The sequence below is a fragment of the Onychomys torridus genome, chromosome 1 (genome assembly GCF_903995425.1).
Source record: "Onychomys torridus chromosome 1, mOncTor1.1, whole genome shotgun sequence".
Lineage (NCBI taxonomy): Eukaryota > Metazoa > Chordata > Mammalia > Rodentia > Cricetidae > Onychomys > Onychomys torridus.
The window spans coordinates 90,407,517-90,425,641 of record NC_050443.1 but is presented as its reverse complement, the minus strand read 5'-3'; the positions used below and the strand labels follow the sequence as shown (position 1 = coordinate 90,425,641).

General features: G+C 49.6%; 1 protein-coding gene across 2 annotated transcripts in view; it reads right to left on the bottom strand.

Moving 5' to 3' along the window:
• The window catches only part of Micalcl (MICAL C-terminal like), a 46,418-nt gene extending 35,193 nt beyond the window's left edge, over nt 1-11,225 (bottom strand). For both annotated transcript variants that reach the window (XM_036189272.1, XM_036189282.1), the window contains exons 1-2: nt 11,048-11,225; nt 7,575-7,756 (exon numbers count right to left, since the gene is read on the bottom strand). In XM_036189272.1, coding sequence (XP_036045165.1) covers nt 7,575-7,756; nt 11,048-11,172 — 307 coding nt within the window. In that variant the 5' untranslated portion in view covers nt 11,173-11,225. The remainder of the gene's footprint in view (nt 1-7,574; nt 7,757-11,047) is intronic.
• Between the last annotated feature and the right edge of the window lie 6,900 nt (nt 11,226-18,125).

Genomic DNA, 18,125 nt, shown 5'->3' with positions numbered 1-18,125 from the left:
TGGGAAACAGAAAGGGGCAGGGAGGATGAGCTGAGTGTGCAGGAGAATCTGTCTCCTGTGGTGTTCTCACCAAAAGTTAGCAGGCAAACACTTAGGATGGACAGACACTTCCTCTTAACACACAGTTCTTCTCTGACCCATCCTGCTTCCCTCCCTCCCTCCCTCCCTCCCTCCCTCCCTCCCTCCCTCTCTCCCTCTCTCCCTCCCTCCCTCCCTCATTCTTCATCAGATAATTATACAGGAAGCTGGGGAGATGATTCAGGAGATAACCTGAGTTTGATCCCTGAAACCCAATAAAAATCTGGGAGCGGGAGAGATGGTCCTCCACAGGGAAGAGTACATCAATTGGTTGTCCAGTGCTAAATGGTCAGCCCTGAAAACATACACACAAGTGACATTATATAAACTGAGTAGGTTATATTTATGGATATATGTGTACGTACAAATACTTCTATGAATGCTAAAACAATGAATGAAAGAAGAGGCCATGAATTGAAGGAGGGCAGGAGAGGGTATATAGAAGGGCTTGGAGGGAGGGAAGGGAAGGGAGAAATGTAATTAAATTACAATCTCAAAAGAAAAAAAGAAACCCAATCTGCCATCAAGGCATGCATCTACTGTAGCACTCCACAGTGGGATGGGTGGCAGACAGAGACTCGGTGGAATGCTCACAGCCCAGCTGGTCTGTAGTATACTGTATGGAAACATTAGGAGAAACCCTGTCTCAACAGAGTAGCAGGTGAGACCTCCCAAAAGTCGGGTTCCCAATGGAAGCATGTTTGCAGGACCCTGTGTGTTGCTCCTCTGCCTGACCGGGCCTTGAGCACAGACACTGGCCCTTCGGAATCTGAGGACAGGCGTGGGATCCAAATGCTTCCTGTTCCCACACTGAACCCTAATGCCCAGGCCCCTGTGTTTCCTTCAGAGAGAAAGGAGGGGCATGCGTGCACATCTGAGGGGCAGAAGATGGAACTAGGTGGGGATGGGGGTGGGGAGAGACACCCATAGGAGGGGTCTGGATGTGGGAGAAGGGGTGGAGAAAGTTTGAACACAACTCTCTGAATCCAAGACCTGACCAGTGAGTGCTCTCTCATCTCACTCAGACATTCCACCCCTGCCTTTATGAGCTGACCCTCAGTACTGCCATGCCAGACACTACCTTGGATTCCTTTCTCAGGACAAGATCCTTCAGCTCCTTAGGGTCTCTGCTTTAGACTGTGGGATGGTGGAACTGATGGCCCAGAGGTATCACTGGTGGAAATAGGGCACTCAGGCACAATTTTACCACGGCAGGAACAATAGTGAGGTCATAATATAACTGGAGTCCTAGGTCAGAGGCCTGACTCCACAGCTGATGGTTGGCGTGAGAAACGTCCCCATAGGCTCAGGTCTTGAACACCTGCTCCCTGGTGAGTGACACTGGAGGAGATGTGTTTTGAGAGGGGTGGGCTTTGGGAATACATAACCTCACTCTATTTTTAGTTTACTTTCTGCTTTGTGTTTGCCATTGAAGATGTGAGTTCTCAGCTTCTCGCTGCCATGCCTCCCTGCCATGCTGGACTCTCATCCCTCCAGAACCGTAAGCCCAAATAAACCCTTCCTTCTCTAAGTTGTCCTGGCCATGGTGGTTTACCTCAGACAGGTTCCCACACATCAAGCTTGCCCCAGAGAAAATGAACAGAAATCATGGTGGAAATGCAGGGAAGGGTTTTAAACAGCATCCTTAAGGGAGTAGAAAGCGAGCATTTGAGCCTGTCTGTGGGGCACTGACATGAGCTCTGGGCTTATAGGCCAAGAACTGGGTCAGGAAGCAAGAGGTCAAAGTTGAGGTGTGGTCTGGTTAATCAGTGCTCTGTTCTGGCTGTGCACAGTGAGGAGAAGCAGTCCTTTTGACGATCTCGGCTTGGGGGTTGGGGGTGGGGGGCTGTGTGTAATCTCATCATGGGATGATCCGCTTGCCAGGCTCTGCTGGTCTGGAATCTAAGAGGTGCCTGTAGGTTTAGGGCAATGACTGAAAACTTTTGGGGCCTGGAACAGGATGTTATAATGGCTAAAAATAAAGCCATCATTGCTCTGATCTGTGTGCCTTCATGACGTCATGGGGGAGGGGCAAGATAGCACAGATGTCACCTGGTGTGACACAGCCACTCCTGGAGTGATTAACATGCAGTGGTCTGGCCCAAAGTTTGGACAAAGACAGATGCAAACTCGAATAGAAAAGCCAGATGTTTACCTTGCTCTGTATTACCCCATGGGCCCAAGTGAGAAGCAGTGTTTTTTCTTTTACTGTTGAGATTATAATTACATTGTTTCTCCTTTCCCTCCGGACCCTCCCATATACCTCTCCTTCCTCGCTTTCTAATTCATGGCCTTTTTCCTCATTAATGTCGTTGCATGCATATATGTTTGTGTATGTGCATATACTCCTAACTATAATCGACTCTGTGTAATGTTACCCGGATGTGTGTTTTCAGGGCTGACCACTCGGTACTGAACAACCAATTCATGTGTTCTTCCCCGAAGGGGGGGCTGCCCTCCCACTCTCGGCATTCCTTACTTGACTACAGTCCTTTGTGTAAGGCTGAGGCCACACAGGCTTGCTCCTGTCCACTCAGTGTTGTCCTTGTTCAGCTCATGTTTAGTCAGTCATGTTGGTGAGACTTCATGGATGTTGCATCTGCTGTGACTAGGAGACAATCTCCCAGCAAACGCCCTGGTCCTCTGGCTCTTTCAATGTTTTTGCCCCCTCTGGAGCTATCACTTTTTAGCAAAAGAAACTCCCTCTCCCTCTACTCCCCTCTCTCTTTTCTTTCCCTTCATTTGTGTTCTGTCTTACTGTGCAGCACTGACTGGCCTGTATCTTTCTGTGCTTACCAGGCTGACCTCAGGTTAGCAGCAACCCTCCTCCCTCTGCTTTCTGAGTGCGGGGATTACTGGTGTGCACACTCACATCTTTCCCAAGTGCTGGGATTACAGGTGTGCACACTGGAGTCTGGAAAAGAAATTTTTAGCTGGGCAGTGGTGGCACACGCCTTTAATCCCAGCACTTGGGAGGCAGAGGCAGGCGGATCTTTGTGAGTTCAAGGCCAGCCTGGTCTACAGAGCGAGATCCAGGAAAGGCGCAAAGCTACACAGAGAAACCCTGTCTCAAAAAAAACAAAACAAGAAAGAAAGAAAGAAAGAAAGAAAGAAAGAAAGAAAGAAAGAAAGAAAGAAAGAAAGAGAAATTTCTAAGCAGCTTTTACATCCATGATTTATCTAGCAGTGTCCAACACAGCTTGTGCTCTGTGTGTACCTATCAACTTTGTGTAAAGTATGTCTGTGTACCATGTTCATGCCTGGTGCCCTCAGAGGCCAGAAGAGTTTGTCCGGTTCCCTGGAGCTGGAGTTACAGGCAGTCAAGAGCCAGTATGTGGGTGCTGGGAACCGAACTTGGGTCCTCTGCCAGGGTAACAAGGGCTCTTTTGAGTCACTTTGTATTAATTTTAAAGGAATGCTTTTGGAGCTCACAGTACACACAGCCTGTTTGGGAAAAGGAGTAGAGGGATTTAGCCAGATGCTTTTGATCTGGTTTTATTGTTACACATTAGCCAGTGTTCTTCCTGTCCTACAGCTCCCTCAAATGACTGCTTAAAGATGGAGAATACCAACGTGTTTAGGCTGGAACAACTTGGGGACAGACTGCCCTCTTAAACCATATTAGTTTCTGTTCATGAACTTGATGAATGGGATCGATCCGCATAGTTGCTCTGGGCTGCACCACAGCTACTTCATGGAGGCATGCCAGGAAGCTGCCCTGCTGTGATGTCTAAAGCACAGGCGTGCTGACCTGCATCCAGGCGGTTGGATTCTTTTACCAAATGCAGACACTTGATTTCGCATTAGGCCCACAGAACCTGGCTCTCGGGTGTTGGGGATCTGGGACTACGCCTTTTACTCAGGATTTATATGAACCACTGAATGGGGTTCTTAAGCTTTGGGTTTTAAGTGTCCCTGAAGGGCTACTGTGTTATAAGCTTGGTCCTTAGCCTGTGGTGCTGGGGGGAGTGGGGGAAGCTTTAGGAGCTGGGGCTAGTGGAAGGAAATTAGTTCAGTGGGCTTGTAGCCTTGAAGGAACATGAAGACCCTTGCTCCTGCCGGTTTTTCGCTTCTGAGATTCTACCAGGAGAGCCGTTTTCTTCTTTGGCATATACTGCCCCACCAAAGGCCCAAAGGCAGCTGGGCCAAGAGACCAGGAGCCACAGCAAGCCAGAGTCTATCTCAGGCATTTTCTCACAGCAGTGGAAAGCTGAGTAAGACACAGATAATTTCAATGAGTGTTTTCTAGAGTTTCTGTAACACAAGGGTTTAAGTTGCTTCACACCCTCATCTTGGGAAGGTTCAATGTTGAAGAACTTGGAGGGTATGGAAGGTTGCTTGGCATGCTAAGGCAGTCCTGGCAATCTCTTGCTAAGTGGTGGTTAAATGTGCTAACAGCCAGGGTGGTGGTGGTGGTGGTGGTGGTGGTGGTGGTGGTGCCTTTAATCCCAGCACTCGGGAGGCAGAGGCAGGCGGATCTCTGTGAGTTCAAGGCCAACCTGGGCTACAGAGTGAGTTCCAGGAAAGGTGCAAAGCTACACAAAGAAACCCTGTCTCAAAAAACAAAACAAAACAAAACAAAAACCCAAACAAAACAAAACAAAAACCCAAACAAAACAAAACAAAAATGCACTAACAGAAAAAGGACCATTAAAGATTAAAGCCATTGTCCTTTTACATTTACTCTTTTGTTGTAAGGGGATAAAACCAGAGACAACCAAATAGAAATGATGTCTAGAGAGAGAGTTTTGTCTTCCCTTGTGGCTGTTGTGGCTAACACTGCTGTGGTCATGGCTGTACAGACCAGGAGTCTTGAAAACAGTATCCGTCTCTCACCCAGCCTCCTCTGAAACCACCAGGAGGCGGTGATGCAGGTGAGCACTGTGGCTGGTGAACCTCCATGACATCCACTAGTGGGGTTAGTCCTGTGCTGTTTGGGAAAGTGATGGGCTTACTTCATCACCATGATGCATGGCAGTGCAAACTATCTAAAGGAGGAGAGGTTTATTAGGCATCAGTATTTTAGAGTGGTCACTCTGGAGTTGGCTGGGTCCATTGCTATGGGCCTCGGGGGAGGCAGAGCATCACATAGTGGAGCCAACTGTCCCACTGGGAAGCAGAGAGAGTGGGAGGAAGAATCTGGGGATAGGATGTGCCTTTGAAAGGCACAGTGACCTGCTTGTTCCAACTAAGCTCCACACTCTCGTGTGGCCTCGTTGATAAGTTAATCCACTGAATTAGCACCATTCATGGTCTAATTAACTGTCAATAGCTGAGACCAAGCCTTCAACACATGAGCATTTGGAAGGGGTTTTGGGAGGGGGCAGAGGGAGAGACATGTCATAGCTAAGCTGCAGCATCTATGTAAGAAATGTGGCACTTGCACTGGGGCTTGTCTGTCAATCATCATCATAACTGCCGAAGACCGAGTCAAGAAAGGATTGGAGGTCATATGGTCTACTCATTTTTCTGTCTGCTCAGTGATTCACTGTAGAATAAAATTGGGCTTTATTGTAGAGTATATTACAGAATAATTTACTGTAGAATAAAGTTCTCTAGTTTCTGAGGCCAACCCATGCTTCAGGTCTTGCTATGCCTTTCCCTGCCGGCACAGGGTACCTAAAAAACAGACATAGGTGGCCATTGTTAAGGACGTGACCTAGGACATCTCTCAACATTTATTTGACAGAAGCCAGAAGCTTTTTGTGGAGTTAAGCATTGTGCTGGTTAGGTTTTTGCAAACTTGACAGGAACCTAGATATATTTGGGGAAAGGGAATCCCCTTCTCCTGTGGGCACGTCTGTGGAGGTATTTTCTTAACTGCTAATTGATGTAGGAGGGCCCAGCCCACTGAGGGTTCCTGCCGCCAGGTCCTGCCTCCAGGTTCCTGCCTCCAGGTCCTGCCTCCAGGTCCTGCTGCCAGTTCCTGCCTCCAGGTCCTGCCTCCAGGTTCCTGCCGCCAGGTCCTGCCTCCAGGTCCTGCCTCCAGGTCCTGCCTTGAGTCTTCTCCTTGCTTTCATCATCATGGACTATAACCTGTAAGCAAAATAAACCCTTTTCTCCCCATGCTGGTTTCCAGTGTTTTATCACGGCAGCAGAATCACACACTCGGACAAGCGTTGAGAAATGTTGTGTCAGCGCACACCTACAAACCAATGTGTTTTTCCTCTTTGACAGTGAAGAACAATCATCTCTGGTTTCCCTCTACACTGGCAAAACTGTTTCCTTCTGAACAGTTCAAAACAGGCTGTTTAGATTATGGCCTGCCTCTCTGGAGTCTTTGCCTCCTAAACTGGCTTTGTTATTCTTGATCCAGAAGCTTTATTTTTCATACAGACAGACACATAATTCTGATTTACAGCTTCCGGGCAAATTGCTTCAAGTACCATGGAGGAGAGAGGAGACGCGGAGAAAAGGGTGAACGGCAGGCAGGCTTTCCTCTGTCAGGGTTATGCTTAGGATTAAGTTTTTGTTTCGTTTTTGTTTTTAAGATAGGGTTTTATCCTGTAGCCCAGGTTGGTCTAGCTTCAAATTTGTGGCAATCCTCCTGCCTAATGCATTGAGTTCTGGGATTACAGGCATTAGCCATATACTGTGTCTTTCTGCTTCCTGGTCTTTAAAGGCCCACATTGAAGGTTAAATTCAGAGTTTCCAAGGCTTGGAAATGGCTATACAAGTTTCTGTGTTTTGGCCCATCTCTTCCCAGCCCTGGTCTTCTGGGAAACACCCACTCTGGTGAGAGGACCAGCTGGAGATTCTGCTCTTGGCCACCAGAGGGCAATGCAGGACAAGTTGAACACCAGCTCTCACAGGCTATTTAAAGCTGTTGATAACAGATTTCTATGGCCCTGCTGGGGTCCCCAGGAAGTCCGAGCATGTCCTGATTTGCTCCTGTGTTGCCGTTGACTGAGTCATGAACTGGGCTACTAAAGGCAAATTTTTAGCTGGCTTGAGCTTAGGGAGTGGAGTCACCAGCTCTGGCCACACGGCTCACTGGCTAGAGACCATAGCATGCCCCACAGAATGAGCTGGATGCTACTCACCTCACAAGTCAACCTAGAGATGGAAAGGGGTCATGTGTGAAAAAGGTTCCAGTAGAAAAAGTACCCTCATCACCATGTAGGTCAAGTTCGTGTGTATCTCATCTACCCCCTCACACACCAGTAATACCTCCTGTGGCACCCCGAGAGGTATGCTCAGGGGGTCATAGGAGACTGAGTTACCTAGAGCTACATAGCAACCAGACCCATGTTCCTTCTCTCAAACACTATGGGATGCTGGAGGGGCCCCTGAGACACAAGGAGGCTGTTCCAGGCAAAGATCTAGATTTCCTTATCTGTGACAGCCAATGACATGCAACAGCTGCCTAGAACTACTAGATGTCATCCTTCTTGTGACCCCAAAGTTTCTGGAGGAGTCTAGGTCTGATCCTGACCACTCTTTCTGTACTGGGTCCCTGCTCCCTCTCCGTGTCCCCTGGTGGACCCTTTACTCACCATGGATAGCTTGTGGCTCCTCGTGGTGCACTGGAGAGACTGGTCTAGTCAGGGGCTCCCTCAGGGAGCTGTGCCGGGTTGGGGGCTTTGATAGAGGTATGGATTCTGGGAGCTGGGGCCTCCCTTTGCAGGCCTTTGCACAAGGGGCTCCAATGCTGCCATAGTCAGATTCTGCATCAGAGCTGAAGGAGGAAGAGGAGGGTGAGCCAGAAGCTCTAGAACCCCACCCCACCCTGACACTCTATGTCCTATTAATCACCTCGGACAGTCCTCAGGGGCCTGCCAGCTCAGCTACCTCTGTGCCTGGGCCCAGACTTAGCTCTGTCATGTCCTGGATTATGTCTCCTTAGATTCCTATGCTAAGGGGGTGGCTCCCAATACCTCAGCATGTGACTGCGTTTAGAGAGAGTGACTGAGTTGAAATGAGGTCATTATGGTGGGCCCTAATCCTATGATTGGTGCCCTTATAGGAAGAAACTGGGACACAAATGCACATAGAACATGGCTGTCATAGCAAACAGGGAGATGCCATCTACAGGCCAGGGAGAGGCTTGAGATAGACCCCTTTTCCCTCAGGGCCCCCAGGAGAATTCTCCTCTGCTACCCTTTCATCTCATACTTGTCATATGACAGTTTCCTCTGATACTGACATAGTCCATTCTGCAGGGAAGCTCCACAAGCAGGAATGTAAACAACTCAAATAGCTTCAGGAAGTCCCTGAATCTGACTAGATGGACCAAGCCCCACCCTACCAGAGTAAGCAATAAAAGCCAAGCGTCCCCCTCAGATGAGAGAGAGAGCTGAACAGCCAAGGAGACTCAGACAAGCTGAGGTACAAGGAAGCTCAGAGCAGACTGCTTGGAAGGAGCAGAAACCAGCTGAGCTGCCCAGAAGACGTTTAGACAGACTGCATCACCTGGAAAGGACACTCTCTGACCTACTGAGCTGCCTGCAGGCCGTGCAGTGTGCTCCAGGTTCCCAGCTTTGTGAGCTGTCACCCATGCTGGGGTGGACTTTGTTGACTCAGCTGACTTTGAGTCATTTCTGCTTCTTCCAAGTAATCCCTCACCTATATTCCTGTAGGCAAGCCCATTAAAGCTCATGGTTCACCAAGCTGGACTTTGGTGGTATCTGCGCTTTGGTCTATTGTGGGCTCCCTATCTAGGGTGAGTAGCTGTGTGTGTTTCATCTCCCCAGAAAATGTTCTGTCATGTATTATACTCCAGCCTCCAGAATGTGAGAAGACATTTTCATGAGGCTCCTAGGCTGGGGCGCTGTTCTGACAGTCAGAGGCTGCTACAGCCTTGGACAGAACAGGAAGAAGGTCTCCTCACATGCCTCCTGAACCACTTCAGTGAAGGCTATTCTTACTCTCCTTCCTCCCAAGCCGTGGCTCTAGGGCTCGGATGTGACTAAGTTGGCAGAGTGCATGCCTAGCGTGCACAAAGTCCTGGGTTCAGTCCCCAGCACCTCATAAACTGAGTGTGGTAGCACACACTTGTAATTCCAGAGGCAAGGAGATCAAGATTTTAAGACCAGCCTCAGCTGCACAGTGAATTCAAGGCCACTCTGGGCCACATGAGACTGCCCCAAACCAAACCAAACCAAACCAAACCAAACCAAACCAAACCAAACCAAACCAAACCAAACCAAACCCACAAATGGAAACAAAGGACAGCAAGAGTGTGACTGCTAAGCTCTTCGGGCCAAATAAACTCATCTCTAGAGACCTAGCTCCTAAACCACAGAATGGACGTGTAGCTTTCCTCCATCAGCTGTGTGGATAGGCAAGTGGAAGAAAAACCCACAGGGATTCAAGTGGTGTGTGTGTGTGTGTGTGTGTGTGTGTGTGTGTGTGTGTGTGTGTGTGGCAGGGGCTTCTCAGGAACTGTGGGCTTAATGCTCAACTGCAGACACTGTGTCAGCACAGAGACACAGCCCTGTCAAACACAACGGGCTCAACATAGAGCACTCTGCTTTCCCACAACCCAAATCTTCCTCACCCTCGGATGCCTCGAGAATATTCCTAATATTCCTACCATCCCTTCAGTAATTCAAGTCAAGACTGGGGAGAAGCCCTTGAGCTCTTTCTTATTCTCATGTTTAGTCTATCAGCAAATCCATCACCATGGCTCTGACCCATGTTCCCCAACTCCCAAGAGCCCCAGGTTCCTACCAAGTCTCCCCCTGCCTTCAGGCTCACCCATCCTGTCTCCTCTGCTCTCCATACCAATGCCTGTAGATATCTAAACACTGTTCATGGTGTGCCATGTGGAATTTAACTCTCTTTCAATTGTTCCCAGAATAAAATATAAATTCCTTCAAAACCAATCAACCAATCTTTCTCCCTCCCTCCCTCCTCTTCCTTCCTCCTTCCCTTCTTCCTCCCTGGTGCTAAGGATTAAACTCAGGCCTAGCACATGCTAGTTAAGTGCTCTACCACTGAACTACACCCAAGCTCCCGGGATAACCCCGCCCCTACTTCACCCATTATTGGCTGCTGGCCACACGGACCTTCCATTCTCTTCCTACACCATTTCCGCTGCTCTAGCTGACAGCCAGCTAGATCCAGAACCCATCTGGGCGAGCCCAGCATGGCCAGCACTATCTCACAGAGGCCCCTTAGTTACTGGCCCACATGTGATGAAAGGGAGCGACCCACTTTCTCCGAGGCTACTTTGGCACTCTGTCACTGTGGTACTTACTCAGTGACTGACAGAGAAACCTTTTCTGGCCATCCAGCATAAGGTGACCATCCCAACCCTGTTTATAACACAACTCCACTTTCTTTCTCTGCCTGACACATACATGGTATTTTTCTCATTTAATGTTTCCTTGTTTCCCTGGCTGTCTACCCAGGTGATGAAGATATCTGGTAGCAAGGACCTCACTTGGTGTGTGAGTCACAGTTACACACTCAGAGTCTAGGCATTCATAAGCAGTTGATACTGATGCTTTCCTGGAGGCACTCAGTGTATGTGGGGGCTGGAAGAGGCCCGAAGGCTGCACTTCTCATAAGCACAGTTGGTGTGGATCGGATGCTGGGTGCATAAGAACTATGTTCTCCCCTCTGCCCATCTTGGCCTCTCCATCACCATGTTTCACCATTGGAGGGTCCCAGGAGCCTCTCCCCGTGACAGGGTCACTCATTTGCAGCGCTCAATATGCCTGCATGACAAGGGACTCCTGGAGGAAAAGAGCTAGGGCCTTTCCCTTCTCTGAGAAAATGACAACACAGCCTTAGAGGATTTACTATTCAGCAAGAAATATCAGGCACATGTCAATTCTCAAGACTCTGTGAGTCTTACAGCTCCTTCAGAGGCAAGCCACAGTTCCCATTAACAGGTGAGGACACAGGCCCAGAGAGTCCCTTTTGCTGGGAGTTCCCAGTGGAAAGCAAAGCAGATCCCAGCTGCAGCCTGCCCTCACCGTCACCTTGCTGCTGCCTCCATCCTTCAGCAGTCTGGACATACCTGCTGTCCTCACTGGTGACCAGGACACGTACGGCCAGTACATCCTGCCCAACTTCATCTTCCTCAGGGCCGATCCTCACTGAAGTCCATTCGGAGGGTTGGGGAGAGGTGACGTCAACTTCCATGTTTCTGGGTGTGGGCTCAGGGACACTCTTTGGCTTCTTGGGGGAGGTGGGCTCATCTGCTGAGAGAATAGGGTCTCTAGAGATAGCAGAACAAATGGCCCCTTTCAGGGCACTGGCTGCTCCAGGTGTCTGGATAGGATGCTGGAAAGGAAGCCTCTTGTCCACTCAGATGTTCAAGGACAGACCTCCCCATCCTCTGTGCCATTGTTGAGGGCCATCTCTCAGTCCAGTAGATACCCCAATGCTTAGGGCACTCCTGATGTGTGTAAAGCATGACTACATATATCATCCCATTTAACCTGGAGGGAGGTGCTGAGATGTTCTCAGGGTCCATTGCAGGCTCACTGGCCTCTGGACAGCTTTATTCAAACTGCCTCTGCCAGCGTGTTGTTAAACTCAGGGGTGACATCTTAGATATCATTTTTAAAAATTCTTTCCACCAGGCGTGGTGGTACACCCCTTTAACCCCAGCACTTGGGAGGCAGAGTCAGGAGGATCTCTGTGAGTTTGAGGCCAGCCTGGTCTATACAGTGAGTTCTAGGACAGCCAGAGCTACACAATGGGACTCTGTCTCATAAAAAATGTTTGTATTTTCATATGTGTGTGAGTGTGTGTGTGTGTATACACATGTATGTGTATGCATAGCTTCCCATGTGTATGGGAGCACATGTGTGTGTGTGTGTATGTGTGTGTGTGTGTGGTGTATACACATGTATGTGTATGCATAGCTTCCCATGTGTATGGAAGCACATGTGTGTGGGTGCATATGTGTGTGTGTGTGTTTGTGTGTGTGTGTGTGTTGTATACACATGTATGTATATATAGCTTCCCATGTGTATGGAAGCACATGTGTGTGTGTGCATATGTGTGTGTGTGTGTGTGTGTGTGTGTGTGTGTGTGTGGTGTATACACATGTATGTATGCATAGCTTCCCATGTGTATGGAAGCACATGCATGTGGGTGCATATGTGTGTGTGTACATGTGCATATGGAGGCCTGAGATGGATATCTAGAATCATCCTCGATTGCTCTTCCACCTTATTCATTAAGACAGGATCTCACAACCAAACCCAGAGCTCAGAGATATGGCCAGTTTTGCCAGCCAGTCTACTCTGGAAGTCCCCTCTTACCATCTCCTGAGGCTGTAACTTCAGAGGGTCACCACAGCTACCTGGCATTTCTGTGGATTTCTCTGGATCCAAACCCACATCCTCATGATTGCATGGCAAGCCCTTTAGCCCTCCAGTCATCTCCACAACCCTTCAGTTTTCAGCCTATTGACCTTGTGACCTAGCCTGTCAAGGTCACCTGCAAAAGGCTCCTCTCAGCTCCCAGACAGCTCTTCCCAACTTCTTCCTCTTCTGAGCCAGTCTTATCTGTACTCAGTCTCCATTCTCACCTGCTCTCACGATTCTCAGTGACAGTGAGGGGCCCCAGATTTGCACCCGCAGCCTGGAAGCTTCCCCTGCATCTAGACGAGTGTCTCCTGTACTTACTTGACATCTCCACGTAGGTGTCTAGCAGACACACCACATGCAATAAATCCAAAGTGAGTCCTCCATCTCCACTTCCCCCAACACCTGCTCTATGCATCATCATGCCCAGTTCAGTCAGGGGCAACTTGAACCTCCTAAAGCTAAGATGGCTTAGGTTGGTACTGTACCAGCATATTCGATACCACCCTCATCCTTCACAAAGTCCATTGCAAGTGCAGATGGCTCTTCCTTCAAATGTGCCAGGAATGGAGTCTCTTCCCTGCCACATCTCTAGGCCTGGCCTCATCACATCTTGTCCAGATGTTAAAAAACATCTCTACCTAAGCCCCCAGCCCTTTCCTGCCAAGCCCCATGCCCCAGTCTTTCAACAGCAGCCAGAATCAACCCATGAAAATACAAGTTGGCAAACAGCACGCCTGCTCAGGATCCCCGGAGAGGTTCCTTGTTTCACTCTGAGGCGAAGTGGAAGAGTCCCATCTAATTCGGCTCTGTGGTCTCTGTGGCCTCATCTCTTCACATTGTCCCTTGGCTTGCTCTGCTCCTGCTCTCTCACCACTGTGCTGTCTCCTCAGGACTCAGGCCGGCACCGTCTCAGGCCCCTCATGTTGCCCCTGAATCTGCTATTCAGTGCTGTCTCTGGATGCTCCCTTCACTGCCTGCAAGCATTGGTCAAATGTCATCCCAGTGTTCAAGTGTCCTGCCGAAGGTGGCCGCACACTCTGCTCCCCTTTATTATTACTCATAGTGACTCTTGCCTTCCAATAAGCTGTGTAATTCCCATATTTGTTTTTCTCTTTCCACGACCAGGATGTGGTCAATGCTTTGTCTGTTTTGGTTGTTGTTAGAATCATGCCTTGTAAAGCAGGTGCCCGGGAGATGCCTGTTGAGTGGCTGAATGCAGGAGCCCGACTCCAGCCTGGCCACTAGCTGGGTGGTGAGCCTTCTCCTGTCACAGGGAAGCAGCTGCCCATGTTCCTTTTTGAATTAGCCCTCTGCTGGCCTTGCCCCCCCCCCACTTCTCACCCCCAATGGGGCTCACTGTCTTCTCTCTTTCTCGTGGTCTTGACTTCATCTACTGGATTGGTTCCATCTGTGCTTAATACACAGGAGGCCCGCCTCCAGCCCATTCACTCTCCTCTCATTCTGGCCAATCTTGGAAGAGCTGGGCAAGCTTTCCCTTGACCAACCCCTACAATTATGAGACCTTTGCCTCTCAACCCTCTTACTTCTGGAGAATTCCCTGGAGCCTACTTGTTGCTGGATCCAGTTCACAGCTTCTCCCTACCCCCAGGTTCTCCTCTGGCTCTTGACTCCAACCCTTCTCTACTCTGACAGATTTTTCTCCCCCTGTCTCTCTATCTCCACCCTTAAGTGTTGTATATCTTCATGCGTCTACCCAGATCTCTTCTTTTCACCCTACAGTCTCTGGAAGAGGCATCTGCTTAGCTGCGTTCCCCACTTGTAAAGACAATTCAAGAAGTCTGAGCTTTCTGTGAAATTCCTGAAGTTTAAAAATATTATAAGGTCAGATAAAATGTGAGTCCAGGCAGACCCAACCAGTGGGCTATCTGGTCTAAACCCCCAGTGTATGTGCAAATTCACTTGTGTGCACACATGCCTATGCTTTTAAGTTAGTGCAACTGGGAAGGGAGCTGTTTGGGGGCTGTTACTGGCTGCTTTGCTAATGATGACGGTAGTGATGGTTGTGGTGTTGGTGATGACAAAGTGCTTGTGGGTTTGGTTGCAGTAATGGTAGTTGTGGTGGTAATAGTAGTTTTGGTTTGGGTGGTGGTGGTTGCGATGGTTATGGTGATGGCGTTAGGTATGGTGATGACGGTGATGGTTTGGGTTGTGCTGGTATTTGTAGTGATGGTAGTAATAATAGCAGTGGCAGCTTACTTTTATTGGGCCCCCAGTATATGCCAGGGATAGTTTGAGCACTGACTTGTACTAAGTGTGTAACACGCGTATACTCCTTCAAGCAAAGCATTTTGTGACTCCTGTTTCCTTGCTGAGATAATGGAAACAGGTTAAGACACCCACAGATGGTTACATGTTGCCCTTCTGTATGTCTGTCTGGTTGGACAGAGTCACACCCTGTCTTTGATGTTGTAGTCCTTTTGAGAGCAGGCAGAACAAACCCCTGCCCCAGCAAATGTAACACTTGTCTGCCACAGACAGTGGATATTTGTGACCCATTTGAGCCGGGGCTTTGAGTGGCCTTGCTGGGTTGAATTGTCACTCATGTTCCTGTTGAGAAAGCTTGTTTCTGATGACTGCCGTTCTGTTAGTGTGGATCCTTGGTTGAGGGTACATGGAGGGACAGACCTGGAGCCCATCCTTAGACATCCAGCCTGTGGAGTCACCCAACAACCCTCAGACTCAGGAATAGGAAGCAGAAGAGGCCACACATCCCACTGAGAGTTGAGAGATTTGTTCAAGGTCCTAACTACTAGAGTCAATTCTGGTGTGGGGCTTGAAGAAATTCCTCCTGCCACCCCCGTCCCCTTCCCATGGACAAGAGCTGAGAATGAAATGTGGAGGGAGATCAAGGCATCAGGATACAACTAGAATACAGAATCCCAGCCAAAGAGCTCAGCAGAGCGAGGTCATGGCAGGCAAGGAACATGGTGGTGCTGGACAAGGCGAAGAGCCAGCCTTACCAGACCCCAGAAGCCAAGGTCACTGCTATGATACTAAGGGTGGGGGTGTCAGGATTAACACCCTGGGTCCTCTCTTGATCATAACCCTCCCTTCCACCAGTGCATCCTGCTCACAAACCTAACAGGAAGCTAGTTCAAGGCACCCTGGAGAATAGTTTGCAGGGCTTCCATTCCTGTAGCATAGTGCAGGGATGGCAGAGCACACGGGCAGCACACAGGTAGATATCTAGGGTGCAATGCACAGAGTGGCCGCCTCCCCAGCCTCTTGTAAGGTGGACTATGATTAGTGATGGGGAGCTGAGGCATCAGCAGATGACAGAGAGCTTGAGCGGGCAGCCTTTCCACACATTACCAGGGTGTTATAACTGCTTTGGGAGGAAGATTTAGCATTGTTGAGGTCCTCAGCAGGACATGTGCTTAAGGACACTGCTGCTATCCCAGGGGCTTCTGAGAGTGACTCATGACATTTTCTAAAGGAAGTAAGAGTGACTCATCACATTTTCTAAAGGAAGTGGAGTATCCTGGGATGTTCAGAGATGAATACATGGATAGGTAGCCATGGGGTCTCTGGATCTACCCTCCCCCCAGAAGCCTGGTCAACCTGCCTTGCTGTGTTTTCCCCAGGTGTCAAAGACCCTGTGTGTGTGTGTGTGTGTGTGTGTGTGTGTGTGTGTGTGTGTGTGCGTGTGTATGTGTGGTGTGGGGCAGTATATGGACACACAGCTCCACCTCTGCTGAATGAAACCAGGACAGACGGCGTTAGTTAGAGGGCCCTTCCTGGCCCCAGCAAAAGCCTAAGCAAAGAGATAGACACACTCAGCTAATGGACCTGGGAGGGAAGCTATACCCTCCCAGATGGAAGCCTTACCTCTGCCTGGAGAGGAAGGGAACCAGGCCCAACCTGATCCCGTAGGCCTTGGTGGAGTTTACCCATTCCCATTCCTGACCCTTCATCCTAAATCTTGAGCCAGACACTAGGGAAATGCCAACCTCACATGGATCCCAAGAACAGATAGCAGCTCCCAGAGCATGAGTGGGGTAGAGGTAGGGAAGTGAGGAGGGTGGGGGAAGGTGAGGTGGGTAGTAGTGGTTCACCAGATGCCTTTGTTTTTCTTCCTAATGTAGTCACATTGAATACATCATTCTCTGTTATTAGTCTGCTTAATTGGCCTATTGAGGATAAGTGGCTGAGCCTGGTTTGTTAGGACTCCTAGGATCCGGGCTCTGTCCCTAATAACTCTGGTAAAAAGATGGGAAGAGGAAGACCTAGAATTTCTGGAAGGTAGTTCGCCACCTCCTGCAGCAATTTAGGAAGGCAGGAAGGGAGGCAGCCTTGGGGCATATGTCTTATCATCCTTCTCAGGCTAGTGCTAGGCAACGACTTCTAGCACCCTTGGGTCAGAGCGTGTGGGAGGCTTTGCCATAGGTCCAGATAGGGGTCTACACCTGGCTAGGCCTGGTGTCAGTTGATGATGCAGACCTGCCAGCATTTCCGGCTCCCACATAGTTGAGAGGCTGGGACCCCTTGCTATAGCCCCACATGGGCTCAATAGATCAAAGACAGCAGTCAGTGCCTTTGGCCCACCCAGAGCCCAGATTCTAAGAGTGGAACATTCCCTTCTTCACTTACTGTCTCCAAGTATCACCTAGATTCCTATGGTAGAGACAGTGAGGCCAAGAGAGAGGATGTACATGGCCTGGTGGACTTGTGACACATTACTAAACAAGACTTTGGTGTCAAAGTTACCATAGGAAGGGCTATCACCTCAGGTGCATCCCTTTGGGGTTGGGGGAGAGGGCACTCAAATCTGCTTTGTCACAGGACACATGTGAGGATGACAGCCCTTGGAAGGCAAGGAGGGGACAGAGTGGAGGCATTGCATAGGGGTGGCATGATGCACAATGTGTGCCTTCTGCTCCTTTAGGGCTCTGTCATGAACTGTGGCTGGACACCAGCAAGACCTTCCCAGCCTAAATATACTCTTCCAGAACTCAGGACGGATTCTAGATGAGCGAGGTGTGGGTCCAGGATAGAGCAGACTCAAGCATGGCTCCATGGCTTTTGAGATAAACAAGAAGGGACTGTTCTTTGCTGTAAGGGAGATGGTTAACAGTCGAGACGGTGGGTGAAAAAAAAATTGGTGTTGGAGAAGGATCTGAGCTGGAGTTGCCTAAAAGATGTCCAGATCGATGTGGGGGTGGGGTGAGGGGGTGAGGAGCTGTGTTTCCTCCTAGCTGAGGCTCAGGCACTCCTCACACAGCCTCTGACAGCTGGCAGCAGGTGGGACTCTCCAGCTAAGCCCTGCATCTGAGGGGAAGTAGCTGGTTGCCTTCAAGAGGCAGGGGATAAGAGTATAAGAGAGGAAAGATGGTGCCTCCCAGCATGCTCTAGGGCCTCTGTCCAGTGTCCACCTACCTTGTGGTGGTGGAGCCTCAGCTTATCTATGTCAGAAAGCAGCTTTCTCAGAACAGTGCCTGCAAGGAGGTGCCATCCAGAGCTCAGTAGAACGCCCCGACTGCAGAGTCCCAGGCACTGTCCTGGGTTGGCTTGTTGACTCCACCTTCCCAAAAACCTAATGCCAGAGGCTCCGTTAGCTCCCAGTACAGAGGGGGCTCACCCGGGGACACAGTGAGAACAGTTTCAGGGGTCAAAGCTCCGACACCTAGTGTGGGCCCCAGTGCTCTCTGCTCACTCACAGTGGAGGATGGTATCACTGGAACTAGCACTAACGGTCTTTCCTAGGATCCTCTTTCCTATCTGCATGGACTTCTCAGCACCACAAGGAGACAGCAC